This window comes from Oncorhynchus tshawytscha, linkage group LG24 (assembly GCF_018296145.1).
Source record: "Oncorhynchus tshawytscha isolate Ot180627B linkage group LG24, Otsh_v2.0, whole genome shotgun sequence".
In the NCBI taxonomy this organism is placed as follows: Eukaryota; Metazoa; Chordata; class Actinopteri; order Salmoniformes; family Salmonidae; genus Oncorhynchus; species Oncorhynchus tshawytscha.
In genome coordinates this window covers 34,114,189-34,129,188 of record NC_056452.1, presented here as the reverse complement: position 1 = coordinate 34,129,188, position 15,000 = coordinate 34,114,189, and the positions used below count along the sequence as shown (strand labels likewise).

The 15,000-nt window shown below is 43.4% G+C and overlaps 1 protein-coding gene across 1 annotated transcript; it reads right to left on the bottom strand.

Moving 5' to 3' along the window:
• Positions 1–3,534: 3,534 nt before the first annotated feature.
• ntpcr (nucleoside-triphosphatase, cancer-related) lies at positions 3,535–13,325 on the bottom strand. Its single transcript, XM_042305706.1, is given in 5 exon segments — positions 3,535–4,089; positions 6,527–6,736; positions 8,127–8,229; positions 11,641–11,803; positions 13,277–13,325. Coding segments are annotated over 5 exon segments (591 nt in total). The 5' UTR covers positions 13,311–13,325; the 3' UTR covers positions 3,535–4,008.
• Between the last annotated feature and the right edge of the window lie 1,675 nt (positions 13,326–15,000).

Here is a 15,000-nt window from a genome sequence, read left to right as displayed (position 1 = left end):
ACACTGTATTAATGGAGGTGTGTCTACTGATACACTGTATTAATGGAGGTGTGTCTACAGATACACTGTATTAATGGAGGTGTGTCTACTGATACACTGTATTAATGGAGGTGTGTCTACAGATACACTGTATTAATGGAGGTGTGTCTACTGATACACTGTATTAATGGAGGTGTGTCTACTGATACACTGTATTAATGGAGGTGTGTCTACAGATACACTGTATCTAATAACAATCAATATGGACCATCTGTAGGCCTGATAACAATATGGACCATCTGTAGGCCTGATAACAATATGGACTATCTGTAGGCCTGATAACAATATGGACCATCAGTAGGTCTGATAACAATCAATATGGACCATCTGTAGGCCTGATAACAATATGGACCATCAGTAGGTCTGATAACAATCAATATGGACCATCAGTAGGCCTGATAACAATTAATATGGACCATCAGTAGGCCTGATAACAATCAATATGGACCATCAGTAGGTCTGATAACAATCAATATGGACCATCTGTAGGCCTGATAACAATATTGACCATCTGTAGGCCTGATAACAATATGGACCATCTGTAGGCCTGATAACAATATGGGCCATCTGTAGGCCTGATGACAATATGGACCATCAGTAGGTCTGATAACAATATGGACCATCAGTAGGCCTGATAACAATATGGACCATCAGTAGGTCTGATAACAATCAATATGGACCATCAGTAGGTCTGATAACAATCAATATGGACCATCTGTAGGCCTGATAACAATATTGACCATCTGTAGGCCTGATAACAATATGGACCATCTGTAGGCCTGATTACAATATGGACCATCTGTAGGCCTGATAACAATATGGGCCATCTGTAGGCCTGATGACAATATGGACCATCAGTAGGCCTGATAACAATATGGACCATCAGTAGGTCTGATAACAATATGGACCATCAGTAGGACTGATAACAATATGGACCATCAGTAGGCCTGATAACAATATGGACCATCAGTAGGCCTGATAACAATATGGACCATCAGTAGGCCTGATAACAATATGGACCATCAGTAGGCCTGATAACAATATGGACCATCAGTAGGCCTGATAACAATATGGACCATCAGTAGGTCTGATAACAATATGGACCATCAGTAGGTCTGATAACAATATGGACCATCAGTAGGCCTGATAACAATATGGACCATCAGTAGGACTGATAACAATATGGACCATCATCTGATAACAATAGGACCATCCTGATAACAATATGGACCATCACTATCTGATAACAATATGGACCATCAGTAGGACTGATAACAATATGGACCATCTAGGTCTGATAACAATATGGACCATCCTGATAACAATGGACCATCAGTGGACTGATAACAATATGGACCATCAGTAGGCCTGATAACAATATGGACCATCAGTAGGACTGATAACAATATGGACCATCAGTAGGACTGATAACAATATGGACCATCACTAGGTCTGATAACAATATGGACCATCAGTAGGACTGATAACAATATGGACCATCAGTAGGTCTGATAACAATATGGACCATCAGTAGGACTGATAACAATATGGACCATCAGTAGGCCTGATAACAATATGGACCATCAGTAGGCCTGATAACAATATGGACCATCAGTAGGCCTGATAACAATATGGACCATCAGTAGGCCTGATAACAATATGGACCATCAGTAGGCCTGATAACAATATGGACCATCAGTAGGTCTGATAACAATATGGACCATCAGTAGGTCTGATAACAATATGGACCATCAGTAGGCCTGATAACAATATGGACCATCAGTAGGACTGATAACAATATGGACCATCACTAGGTCTGATAACAATATGGACCATCAGTAGGACTGATAACAATATGGACCATCACTAGGTCTGATAACAATATGGACCATCAGTAGGACTGATAACAATATGGACCATCACTAGGTCTGATAACAACACAACTGCCCATTTACTGTTAGTTCCCTTCAGTTGGTATAGTCCACATTATCATTCCAGTCATTTCACTGTTTGGTTTACCTTCATTTGCTTTCTTTGTAAACGCCGTCACGGCCGTGTGGTTGTTTTGAAGATCATTAGTAAAGTTGACAGTATTAAGAAAGACATGCTAATAGTTATGGAGAGGAGAACAGACCAAGCCCTAACACATGGCGATGTAATCACACAGTTCCATGGTTGGTGCAGGCAATTGACCAGGATATAGTCTATTATTGTACACTATTCTCCATATTATAATTATATTTATCACTAATCTTCCAACATTATCATTGGTTAAAGAACTGAATGTGGCAGTTTTCAGAAATAATTAAAACATCGTTTTATTAAATTTTTATTGATTTTTTTGTTATTTTACCAGGTAAGTTGACTGAGAAAACATTCTCATTTACATCAATGACCTGGGGAATAGTTACAGGGGAGAGGAGGAGGATGAATGAGCCAATTGTAAGCTGGGGATGGTTAGGTGGCCATGGTCTATTACAGAGTATTGGCCAAAATCCACCCATCAGGGTCGGTCTAGTACAGAGTGCTGGCCAACATCCACCAATCAGGGACGGTCTAGTACAGAGTGCTGGCCAACATCCACCAATCAGGGTCGGTCTGGTTCAGAGTGCTGGCCAACATCCACCAATCAGGGTCGGTCTGGTTCAGAGTGCTGGCCAACATCCATCCATCAGGGACAGTCAGGTCCACCAATCAGAGTGCTGGCCAACATCCACCAATCAGGGTCGATCTGGTTCAGAGGCCAACATCCACCAACGGTTCAGAGTGCTGGCCAACATCCATCCATCAGGGACGGTCTGGTTCAGAGTGCTGGCCAACATCCACCAATCAGGGACAGTCTAGTTCATCAGGGTCAGTCTAGTACAGAGTGCAGGCCAACATCCACCAAACAGGGACGGTCTAGTACAGAGTGCTGGCCAACATCCACCAATCAGGGTCGATCTGGTTCAGAGTGCTGGCCAACATCCACCAATCAGGGACAGTCTAGTTCATCAGGGTCGGTCTAGTTCAGAGTGCTGGCCAACATCCATCAATCAGAGTCGGTCTAGTACAGAGTGCTGGCCAACTTCCACCAATCAGGGTCGGTCTAGTTCAACAGGGTCGGTCTAGTTCAACAGGGCCAACATCCATCCATCGGTCTAGTTCATCAGGGTCGGTTCTCAGGGTCGGTCTTGTTCATCAGGGTCGGTCTTGTTCATCAGGGTCGGTCTTGTTCATCAGGGTCGGTCTTGTTCATCAGGGGTCAGGGTCGGTCTTGTTCATCAGGGTCTCTTGTTCATCAGGGTCAGTCTTGTTCATCAGAGTCTTGTTCATCAGTCCGTCATTGTTGGTCTCGTTCTTCAGGGTCTGTCTCGTTCTTCAGGGTCGGTCTCGTTCTTCAGGGTCGGTCTCGTTCTTCAGGGTCGGTCTCGTTCATCAGGGTCGGTCTAGTCCATCAGGGTCGGTCTAGTCCATAAGGGTCGGTCTAGTACAGAGTGCTGGCCAACATCCATCCATCAGGGACGGTCTTGTTCATCAGGGTCGGTCTTGTTCATCAGGGTCGGTCTTGTTCATCAGGGTCGGTCTTGTTCATCAGGGTCGGTCTTGTTCATCAGGGTCGGTCTTGTTCATCAGGGTCGGTCTTGTTCATCAGGGTCGGTCTTGTTCATCAGGGTCGGTCTTGTTCATCAGGGGTCTTGTTCATCAGGGTCAGTCTTGTTCATCAGGGTCAGTCTTGTTCATCAGGGTCGGTCTTGTTCATCAGGGTCAATCTTGTTCATCAGGGTCAGTCTTGTTCATCAGGGTCAGTCTTGTTCATCAGGGTCAGTCTTGTTCATCAGGGTCAGTCTTGTTCATCAGGGTCAGTCTTGTTCATCAGGGTCAGTCTTGTTCATCAGGGTCAGTCTTGTTCATCAGGGTCTAGTTCAGAGTGCTGCTGTGTTTCTGAATACCCTCCATGATGTTCCACTGACCTTGGATAACTTCCACCTACTTAGCACTTTGTTTGAGACAGTCCATTAGAGCTGACACAACCTCTGGTAATATAACATCTCTGTTCTCCTTGGAGACCTGAGAGAGAGGAGGGAAGGCCGGGGGGTGGGGGGGGGGGAGAAACACACAACCAAAGATGTTTAAGAGATACCATAGCAGCAAGAGCGTAGTGTTCCTGATGGATGGAACCAGATCTAACAGTTAATGTCCCGAATATTGATCCTGATGGATGGAACCAGATCTAACAGTTAATGTCACTAATATTGATCCTGATGGACGGAACCAGATCTAACAGTTAATGTCACTAATATTGATCCTGATGGATGGATCTGGTTTAGTCACGCATGATTTCATGTTTAATCCCCAAATGATAATAGTATCCACCATACTATACTGTAAAGGATAATGGTATCCACCATGCTATACTGTAAAGGATAATGGTATCTACCATGCTATACTGTAAAGGATAATGGTATCCACCATGCTATACTGTAAAGGATAATGGTATCTACCATGCTATACTGTAAAGGATAATGGTATCCACCATGCTATACTGTAAAGGATAATGGTATCCACCATGCTATACTGTAAAGGATAATGGTATCCACCATGCTATACTGTAAAGGATAATGGTATCCACCATGCTATACTGTAAAGGATAATGGTATCCACCATGCTATACTGTAAAGGATAATGGTATCCACCATGCTATACTGTAAAGGATAATGGTATCCACCATGCTATACTGTAAAGGATAATGGTATCAGTCATGCTATACATTCTTTTGACCGGTAGTGAGTGAGTGAGTGAGTGAGTGAGTGAGTGAGTGAGTGAGTGAGTGAGTGAGTGGGTACATACATACAGTGGCTTGCAAAAATATTCATTGGCATTTTTCCTATTTTGGTGCCTGGAATTAAAATAGATTTTTGGGGGGTTTGCATCATTTGATTTACACAACATGCCTACCACTTTGAAGTGAAAAAATATGTTTTATTGTGACCACTCTTCCGTAAAGCCCAGCTCTGTGGAGTGTACGGCTTAAAGTGGTCCTATGGACAGATACTCCAATCTCCGCTGTGGAGCTTTGCAGCTCCTTCAGGGTTATCTTTGGTCTCTTTGTTGCCTCTCTGATTAATGCCCTCCTTGCCTGGTCCATGAGTTTGGGATATTATTTTATAACCCAACCCTGATCTGTACTTCTCCACAGCTTTGTCCCTGACCTGTTTGGAGAGCTCCTTGGTCTTCATAGTGCCGCTTGCCTGGTGGTGCCCCTTGCTTAGATGTGTTGCAGACTCCGCGGCCTTTCAGAACAGGTGTGTGTATATACACTGAGATCATGTGACAATTGCACACAGGTGGACTTCGACTAATTATGTGACTTCTGAAGGGAATTGGTTGCACCAGATCTTATTTAGGGGCTTCATAGCAAAGGGGGTGAAAACATATGCACGCGCCACTTTTCCATTTTTTACTTTTTAGATTTTTTAAAAGAAGTTATTAGTTTTATTTCGCTTCACCAATCTGGACTATTTTGTGTCTGTCCATTACATGAAATCCAAATAAAAATCTATTTAAATTACAGGTTGTAATGCAACAAAATACAAAAAACGCCAAGGGGGTGAATACTTTTGAAAGTCATTGTATTATTTATTTCGAGAACAATTTAACCAGACTCCATAGGGTCATAAACCAATTTAACCAGACTCCATAGGGTCATAAACCAATTTAACCAGACTCCATAGGGTCATAGACCAATTTAACCAGACTCCATAGGGTCATAAACCAATTTAACCAGACTCCATAGGGTCATAGACCAATTTAACCAGACTCCATAGGGTCATAGACCAATTTAACCAGACTCCATAGGGTCATAGACCAATTTAACCAGACTCCATAGGGTCATAGACCAATTTAACCAGACTCCATAGGGTCATAGACCAATTTAACCAGACTCCATAGGGTCATAGACCAATTTAATCAGACTCCATAGGGTCATAGACCAATTTAACCAGACTCCATAGGGTCATAGACCAATTTAACCAGAGGGTCATAGACCATAACCAGACTCCATAGGGTCATAGACCAATTTAATCAGACTCCATAGGGTCATAGACCAATTTAACCAGACTCCATAGGGTCATAGACCAATTTAACCAGACTCCATAGGGTCATAGACCAATTTAACCAGACTCCATAGGGTCAGAGAGCAATTTAACCAGACTCCATAGGGTTATAGACCAATTTAACCAGACTCCATAGGGTCAGAGAGCAATTTAACCAGACTCCATAGGGTCAGAGAGCAATTTAACCAGACTCCATAGGGTCTGAGACCAATTTAACCAGACTCCATAGGGTCTGAGACCAATTGCAGACTCCGTGGCCTTTCAGAACAGAAACATTTGACATCCCTACAATGAGGCAGGTAAGATTAGATAAATACAGAGAGTGGGATTATTTGTGTGTGTGTATGTGTGTGTGTGTGTGTGTGTGTACGCATGCGTGTGAATGTACTCACAGTGAAGACAGTGACGTCCATCCTGGTCCGTATCTCCTCCACGAAACCCAGTGGTTTTCCTGAAGGGAGGGGTATAGTCCCCAGGACAGAGAAGACTGGAGAGTCCAGGGTCTGTCTGACTGACCTGATGAACGCCTGGCTGAACAGCTCCATTTTACCAACCTCATCAATGATAAACACCTGATGGTTGCTACTGCATGAAGAGTCAAGCTAAAACACAGAGAAAGAGAGTGAGGTTAGAGACAACATCACTCACCACAAAAAACAACAACTATATGGTTGATATACTAGAGCTGCTGTGGGCCTACTCTACTCTACTCCCAGAGCTGCTGTGGGCCTACTCTACTCTACTCCCAGAGCTACTGTGGGCCTACTCTACTCTACTCTACTCTACTCTACTCTACTCCCAGAGCTGCTGTGGGCCTACTCCACTTTACTACCAAGGCTTCTGTGGGCCTACTCTACTCTACTCCCAGAGCTGCTGTGGGCCTACTCTACTTTACTACCAGGGCTGCTGTGGGCCTACTCTACTCTACTCCCAGAGCTGCTGTGGGCCTACTCTACTCTACTACCAGAGCTGCTGTGGGCCTACTCTACTCTACTACCAGAGCTGCTGTGGGCCTACTCTACTCTACTACCAGAGCTGCTGTGGGCCTACTCTACGCTACTACCAGAGCTGCTGTGGGCCTACTCTACGCTACTACCAGAGCTGCTGTGGGCCTACTCTACTACTAGGGCTGCTGTGGGCCTACTCTACTCTACTACTAGGGCTGCTGTGGGCCTACTCTACTCTACTACCAGAGAATGTCAAGAGTGCAAAGCTGTCATCAAGGCAAATGGTGGCTACTTTGAAGAATGTAAAACATATTTGATTTGTTTAACACTGTTGGTTACTACATGATTCCATATGTGTTATGTCATAGTTTTGATGTCTTCACCATTATTCTACAATGTTGAAAATAAAGAAAAACCCTGGAATGAGTAGATGTCCAAACTCTCGACTGGTGCTGAATGAGGAAAATCACTGCTCACGACCCTGACATAGGAGGAAAATCACTGCTCACGACCCTGACATAGGAGGAAAATCACTGCTCACTACCGTGACATAGGAGGAAAATCACTGCTCACGACCCTGATATAGGAGGAAAATCACTGCTCACGACCCTGACATAGGAGGAAAATCACTGCTCACTACCCTGACATAGGAGGAAAATCACTGCTCACTACCCTGACATAGGAGGAAAATCACTGCTCACTACCCTGACATAGGAGGAAAATCACTGCTCACGACCCTGATATAGGAGGAAAATCACTGCTCACGACCCTGATATAGGAGGAAAATCACTGCTCACGACCCTGACATAGGAGGAAAATCACTGCTCACTACCCTGATATAGGAGGAAAATCACTGCTCACGACCCTGATATAGGAGGAAAATCACTGCTCACGACCCTGATATAGGAGGAAAATCACTGCTCACGACCCTGACATAGGAGGAAAATCACTGCTCACTACCCTGACATAGGAGGAAAATCACTGCTCACTACCCTGACATAGGAGGAAAATCACTGCTTAGTTAAAAAGTGCAATAATAACATACGTTTCTGAAGAGAGGTAGAGCCAGGTTCTCAAACGAAGGTACATCCACTACATACTGTCCTACAGTATACTCCCTCCCTCCATGTGAAGCTACAGACTTCTCTCTGAACAGAACAAAGACAGCAGAGAAAACACATTAACACATAGGGGACTGTTTCCCAGACACAGATTAAGCCAAGTCCTGGACTGAAAATCGCCACCAGAAAATGTACATTGACCCTCCCCCCCTCTTGAACACTACTGCTACTGTTTGTTTGTTACCTATGCATAGTCACTTCGCCCCCACCTACATGTACAGATTACCTCAACTAGCCTGTACCCCCGCACACTGACTCTGTACCCCCTGTATATAGCCTCCACATTGACTCAGTACCGGTACCTCCCTGTATATAGCCTCCACATTGACTCTGTACCGGTACCCCTGTATATAGCCTCCACATTGACTCTGTACTGGTACCCCTGTATATAGCCTCCACATTGACTCTGTACTGGTACCCCTGTATTTAGCCTCCACATTGACTCTGTACCGGTACCTCCCTGTATATAGCCTCCACATTGACTCTGTACCATAACACCCTGTATATAGCCTCCACATTGACTCTGTACCGGTACCCCTGTATGTAGTCTCCACATTGACTCTGTACCGGTACCCCCTGTATGTAGTCTCCACATTGACTCTGTACCGGTACCCCCTGTATGTAGTCTCCACATTGACTCTGTACTGGTACCCCCTGTACAGTGCCTTGCGAAAGTATTCGGCCCCCTTGAACTTTGCGACCTTTTGCCACATTTCAGGCTTCAAACATAAAGATATAAAACTGTATTTTTTTGTGAAGAATCAACAACAAGTGGGACACAATCATGAAGTGGAACGACATTTATTGGATATTTCAAACTTTTTTAACAAATCAAAAACTGAAAAATTGGGCGTGCAAAATTATTCAGCCCCTTTACTTTCAGTGCAGCAAACTCTCTCCAGAAGTTCAGTGAGGATCTCTGAATGATCCAATGTTGACCTAAATGACTAATGATGATAAATACAATCCACCTGTGTGTAATCAAGTCTCCGTATAAATGCACCTGCACTGTGATAGTCTCAGAGGTCCGTTAAAAGCGCAGAGAGCATCATGAAGAACAAGGAACACACCAGGCAGGTCCGAGATACTGTTGTGAAGAAGTTTAAAGCCGGATTTGGATACAAAAAGATTTCCCAAGCTTTAAACATCCCAAGGAGCACTGTGCAAGTGATAATATTGAAATGGAAGGAGTATCAGACCACTGCAAATCTACCAAGACCTGGCCGTCCCTCTAAACTTTCAGCTCATACAAGGAGAAGACTGATCAGAGATGCAGCCAAGAGGTCCATGATCACTCTGGATGAACTGCAGAGATCTACCCCTGAGGTGGGAGACTCTGTCCATAGGACAACAATCAGTCGTGTATTGCACAAATCTGGCCTTTATGGAAGAGTGGCAAGAAGAAAGCCATTTCTTAAAGATATCCATAAAAAGTGTTGTTTAAAGTTTGCCACAAGCCACCTGGGAGACACACCAAACATGTGGAAGAAGGTGCTCTGGTCAGATGAAACCAAAATTGAACTTTTTGGCAACAATGCAAAACGTTATGTTTGGCGTAAAAGCAACACAGCTCATCACCCTGAACACAACATCCCCACTGTCAAACATGGTGGTGGTAGCATCATGGTTTGGGCCTGCTTTTCTTCAGCAGGGACAGGGAAGATGGTTAAAATTGATGGGAAGATGGATGGACCATTCTGGAAGAAAACCTGATGGAGTCTGCAAAAGACCTGAGACTGGGACGGAGATTTGTCTTCCAACAAGACAATGATCCAAAACATAAAGCAAAATCTACAATGGAATGGTTCAAAAATAAACATATCCAGGTGTTAGAATGGCCAAGTCAAAGTCCAGACCTGAATCCAATCGAGAATCTGTGGAAAGAACTGAAAACTGCTGTTCACAAATGCTCTCCATCCAACCTCACTGAGCTCGAGCTGTTTTGCAAGGAGGAATGGGAAAAAATTTCAGTCTCTCGATGTGCAAAACTGATAGAGACATACCCCAAGCGACTTACAGCTGTAATCGCAGCAAAAGGTGGCGCTACAAAGTATTAACTTAAGGGGGCTGAATAATTTTGCACGCCCAATTTTTCAGTTTTTGATTTGTTAAAAAAGCTTGAAATATCCAATAAATGTCGTTCCATTTCATGATTGTGTCCCACTTGTTGTTGATTCTTCACAAAAAAATACAGTTTTATATCTTTATGTTTGAAGCCTGAAATGTGGCAAAAGGTCGCAAAGTTCAAGGGGGCCGAATAATTTCGCAAGGCACTGTATATAGTCTCCACATTGACTCTGTACCGGTACCCCCTGTATATAGCCTCCACATTGACTCTGTACTGGTACCCCCTGTATATAGTCTCCACATTGACTCTGTACCAGTACCCCCTGTATATAGTCTCCACATTGACTCTGTACCAGTACCCCCTGTATATAGCCTCCACATTGACTCTGTACCGGTACCCCCTGTATATAGCCTCCACATTGACTCTGTACTGGTACAGAGGAGGTACCCTGTATATAACCTCGTTATTCTTATTGTGTTACTTTTTATTTTAGTCTACTTGGTAAATATTTTCTTCTTCTTGAACTGCACTGTTGGTTAAGGGCTTGTCAGTCAGCATTTCACAGTAAGGTCTACACTGTTGGTTAAGGGCTTGTCAGTCAGCATTTCACAGTAAGGTCTACACTGTTGGTTAAGGGCTTGTCAGTCAGCATGTCACAGTAAGGTCTACACTGTTGGTTAAGGGCTTGTCAGTCAGCATTTCACAGTAAGGTCTACATTGTTGGTTAAGGGCTGGTCAGTCAGCATGTCACAGTAAGGTCTACACTGTTGGTTAAGGGCTTGTCAGTCAGCATTTCACAGTAAGGTCTACACTGTTGGTTAAGGGCTGGTCAGTCAGCATGTCACAGTAAGGTCTACACTGTTGGTTAAGGGCTTGTCAGTCAGCATTTCACAGTGAGGTCTACACTGTTGGTTAAGGGCTTGTCAGTAAAGCATTTCACTGTGAGGTCTACACTGTTGGTTAAGGGCTTGTCAGTCAGCATGTCACAGTAAGGTCTACACTGTTGGTTAAGGGCTTGTCAGTCAGCATTTCACAGTAAGGTCTACACTGTTGGTTAAGGGCTTGTCAGTCAGCATTTCACAGTAAGGTCTACACTGTTGGTTAAGGGCTTGTCAGTCAGCATTTCACAGTAAGGTCTACACTGTTGGTTAAGGGCTTGTCAGTCAGCATTTCACAGTAAAGTCTAACACTTGTTGTATTCGGCGAACGTGGCCAATAAAGCTTGATTTGATTTGAAAAGTAACACTAGAGAATGTTCATTGAAAATGTTTTTTAAGTCCTGAACTTGGCTTAATCTGTGTCTGGGGAACTGGTCCTTACAGAAATAGGTAGACAATTTTGGTTGATTATGTAACGTGACCGAAACCTACCTGACTCTGGACAAGTTTCCTCTCTGTCCGGTCACAGTAACAACGTCGAAACCGACCCTGCGCCTCCCCTCCCTGACCTCCTGGGTGTAGAAGCCCTCCACAGACACACCTGAAGACACTATTACGTCACAGGCCTTCTGGACCAGGGTGGTCTTACCCACACCTTCACAATAGAAGAGGGTTGTGTCAAATCCAAAATGAAGTAGTTTTGTCTTGTTGGGGCCTTCAAACCATGACTATGAACAGAAATGCAATATTTGATCATAATGTAAAGTACTGACTCATGAATAGAGTTGTTTTATGTTAGTATTTAGCAAAGGTCACACCATTCACTTTACAGAGGAAATCAGAATACTCAGGATCTGCCTGGGATACACGTTGTCTCTATAGTTAACACAGCCACAAAGTCATAATTGTGGCTAAAACCCTCCCATTTCTGAAAAATTATATTCTTAAAATATGATTCTAAACCTAACCACACTGCTAACCTTATGCCTAACCCTATTATTAAATTAAGATGAGAATGCAAACTTTTGTAGCTAATTTTGACTTTGTAGCTTTGGAATCTAACTGGAACCAGTGGAAACTGGGATACACCAGAGAGGAAGAGGCAAAGTGAGAGGGTTTACTTCCACCAAAATATGTCCATGTAAAGCAGATCATTAATTATTAAGCAAGTGAGGGGGGTTTGTATGGGGGGCAATGAGTGTCAAATTTTGTCAAATTGAAAATTAATAGCTATTTCAATACTTGAGGCTCATTTGATCTAATAGAAGTTGTTAATGCTGAGGTTCTTTCGAGTGTAGGACACGGATGCACGTGACATCCCGGCAACTTTGAGAAAAAAACACTTTATATCAGTTGTCCCTGTTGAAATCCGAGACGGCTATGAATATTCATTAGGCTAGCATCTCACTTGTCATTGAGTACATTCAAATAATGAGATGTATCCACCAATCCAAAGAGAAATAGGCGTGAGCTTGACAGCCCAGTGTTCAGCTGGTAGTTAAAATGTAAACAACAACAACAAAATTACTAGAGCTAGTGTGTACTAATTAACGTATACTCGAGCTTGCGTGGTACTTAAAATAACGCCCAGGACCAGCGCTTTTGCACCGACTGGTATGTGTGGAGCACACTACACCCTGGAACAACACTACTGACTGACTGCAGACCAACACACGTCTCCAGATTGCGCGCGCACACACACCATTTGAGATGTGCCCGCATACCATTTTGCCCAAAATACCCTGTAGGTGTGATCAAGGCCTGACAGTAATTATTTGTGCAAAATGGGACGCAGCATCATCTGGATATGTGTGCAACAAAAGTAGAACGTTCACCTTCTGCTCCCATTTCTGTCAAGCCGTCTGTGCATACAGTTTGAAAGGTCCAACCTATGCACCGCACCTGCCTCTCAGCATAATGCTGCGGGTCATTCGCAGCGTTCCATTGGAAATCAAGACGCTCAAGCGTCAGCTTATAAATTGTTTTAGGTATTAGCTGAACTACTGCTGTTACATTGTATTGGGTGGCATCATGTCTATAGCTAACGTTAGTTAGCAGCAGTCACAACTTCACAGCGCTTCTGAACAACTTCCCGTGCCATGCTGTCTGCGTTGTGTTTTATACTTACCCGGAGGTCAGGTTAGGAAAACGTGTTTGATCATTTCTGATGAAATGTTCTGTATTCACTGTTCACTACTCTGCTTCTCCTCACATCCGTAAACATGGGAGCCGCACATGTGCAGATTGAATTGGCAGGACTCAGTTAGGGGATTATATTAATGAACCCGGTTAGCATGATTTCTTTCGATTTGGATCCGGGTGTGAGCCAGGTACTACGTTCTGTTCGACGGTCAAGTATGATTAGTATTCTGTGTTTTCACATGCACAAATAATTGCTTTTGATAAAAACGCTTTATCTGCCTTCCCAATGAAAACTACTTTGAAAATTCGAACATATATTTTATGGAAAAGCGATGTAAGTTTCTGAACGATGCCCCCATGCTGCATTGTTGACAGATTACCGTTCGATTTGAACCCGGCGCGCCTCCCTCACTGATTTCGCCCGGTCGCCCATGTGATGGGCCATAACACGGTTCAACATAGTTCAACCCGGGGCAGTTTAATCGAATGCCCTTATTGACATTCATCGGGCAGGAAATAGTAGAAGGGGAAGAGAGAATAATCAATCGATACTAATTGGAAGGGGTCTGTGTAAATTTGAATCCAGGTAAAGCAGTGTGAATACTTTCTGAAGGCACTGTATATCAATATGTGCGGATAAAGATATTTCCACTGCTATTTCTTGCATAATTAATTTTATACACTCAAAATGTTCCCATCATGTCTAGCGTATTTAGTTTTATCAACATCTGGAAAGTTTACCGTTAGATTGGCTGTTTCCACCAGGCCTGCCTTGACATTATTTTATCCGACATGTACTTTATTCACATAAAAAGGTTATTGGAACCAATTACACTCACTGGAGTATCTAACGTCTTTGAAAAAGCACCAGGGAATTGAGCCACACAGTGGAAAGTGTCATAATACCCATACAACCTAGCAGTCAAACAAGGAAATGATTCCAATACTTTTTTCACCATACATTTGATCCATTGTGGCTTTTAGAAACACTTCAAATCAAATCACAATTAATTTGTCACATGTGCCGATACCACAGGTGTTGACCTTACAGTGAAATGCTTACTTACCAACAATGCAGTTTTAAGAAAAAAAGTATTGCAGTATTTACTGAAGTAAAACATAAATGAAAAAAAAAAAATAAGAAAAATAACAAATAATTAAGGAGCAACAATAAAATAACAGTAACAAGGCTATATACAGGGGGTACCGGTACAGAGTCCATATGGAGGCTATATACAGGGAGGTACCGGTACAGAGTCAATGTGGAGGCTATATAGAGGGGGTACCGGTACAGTCAATGTGGAGACTATATACAGGGGGTACAGAGTCAATGTGGAGGCTATATACAGGGGGTACCGGTACAGAGTCAATGTGGAGGCTATATACAGGTTGTTATGGTACAGAGTCAATGTGGAGGCTATATACAGGGGTACCGGTACAGTCAATGTGGAGACTATATACAGGGGGTACAGAGTCAATGTGGAGGCTATATACAGGGGGTACCGGTACAGAGTCAATGTGGAGGCTATATACAGGTTGTTATGGTACAGAGTCAATGTGGAGGCTATATACAGGGGGTACCGGTACAGTCAATGTGGAGACTATATACAGGGGGTACAGAGTCAATGTGGAGGCTATATACAAGGTGTTATGGTACAGAGTCAATGTGGAGGCTATATGCAGGGGTACCGGTACAGAGTCAATGTGGAG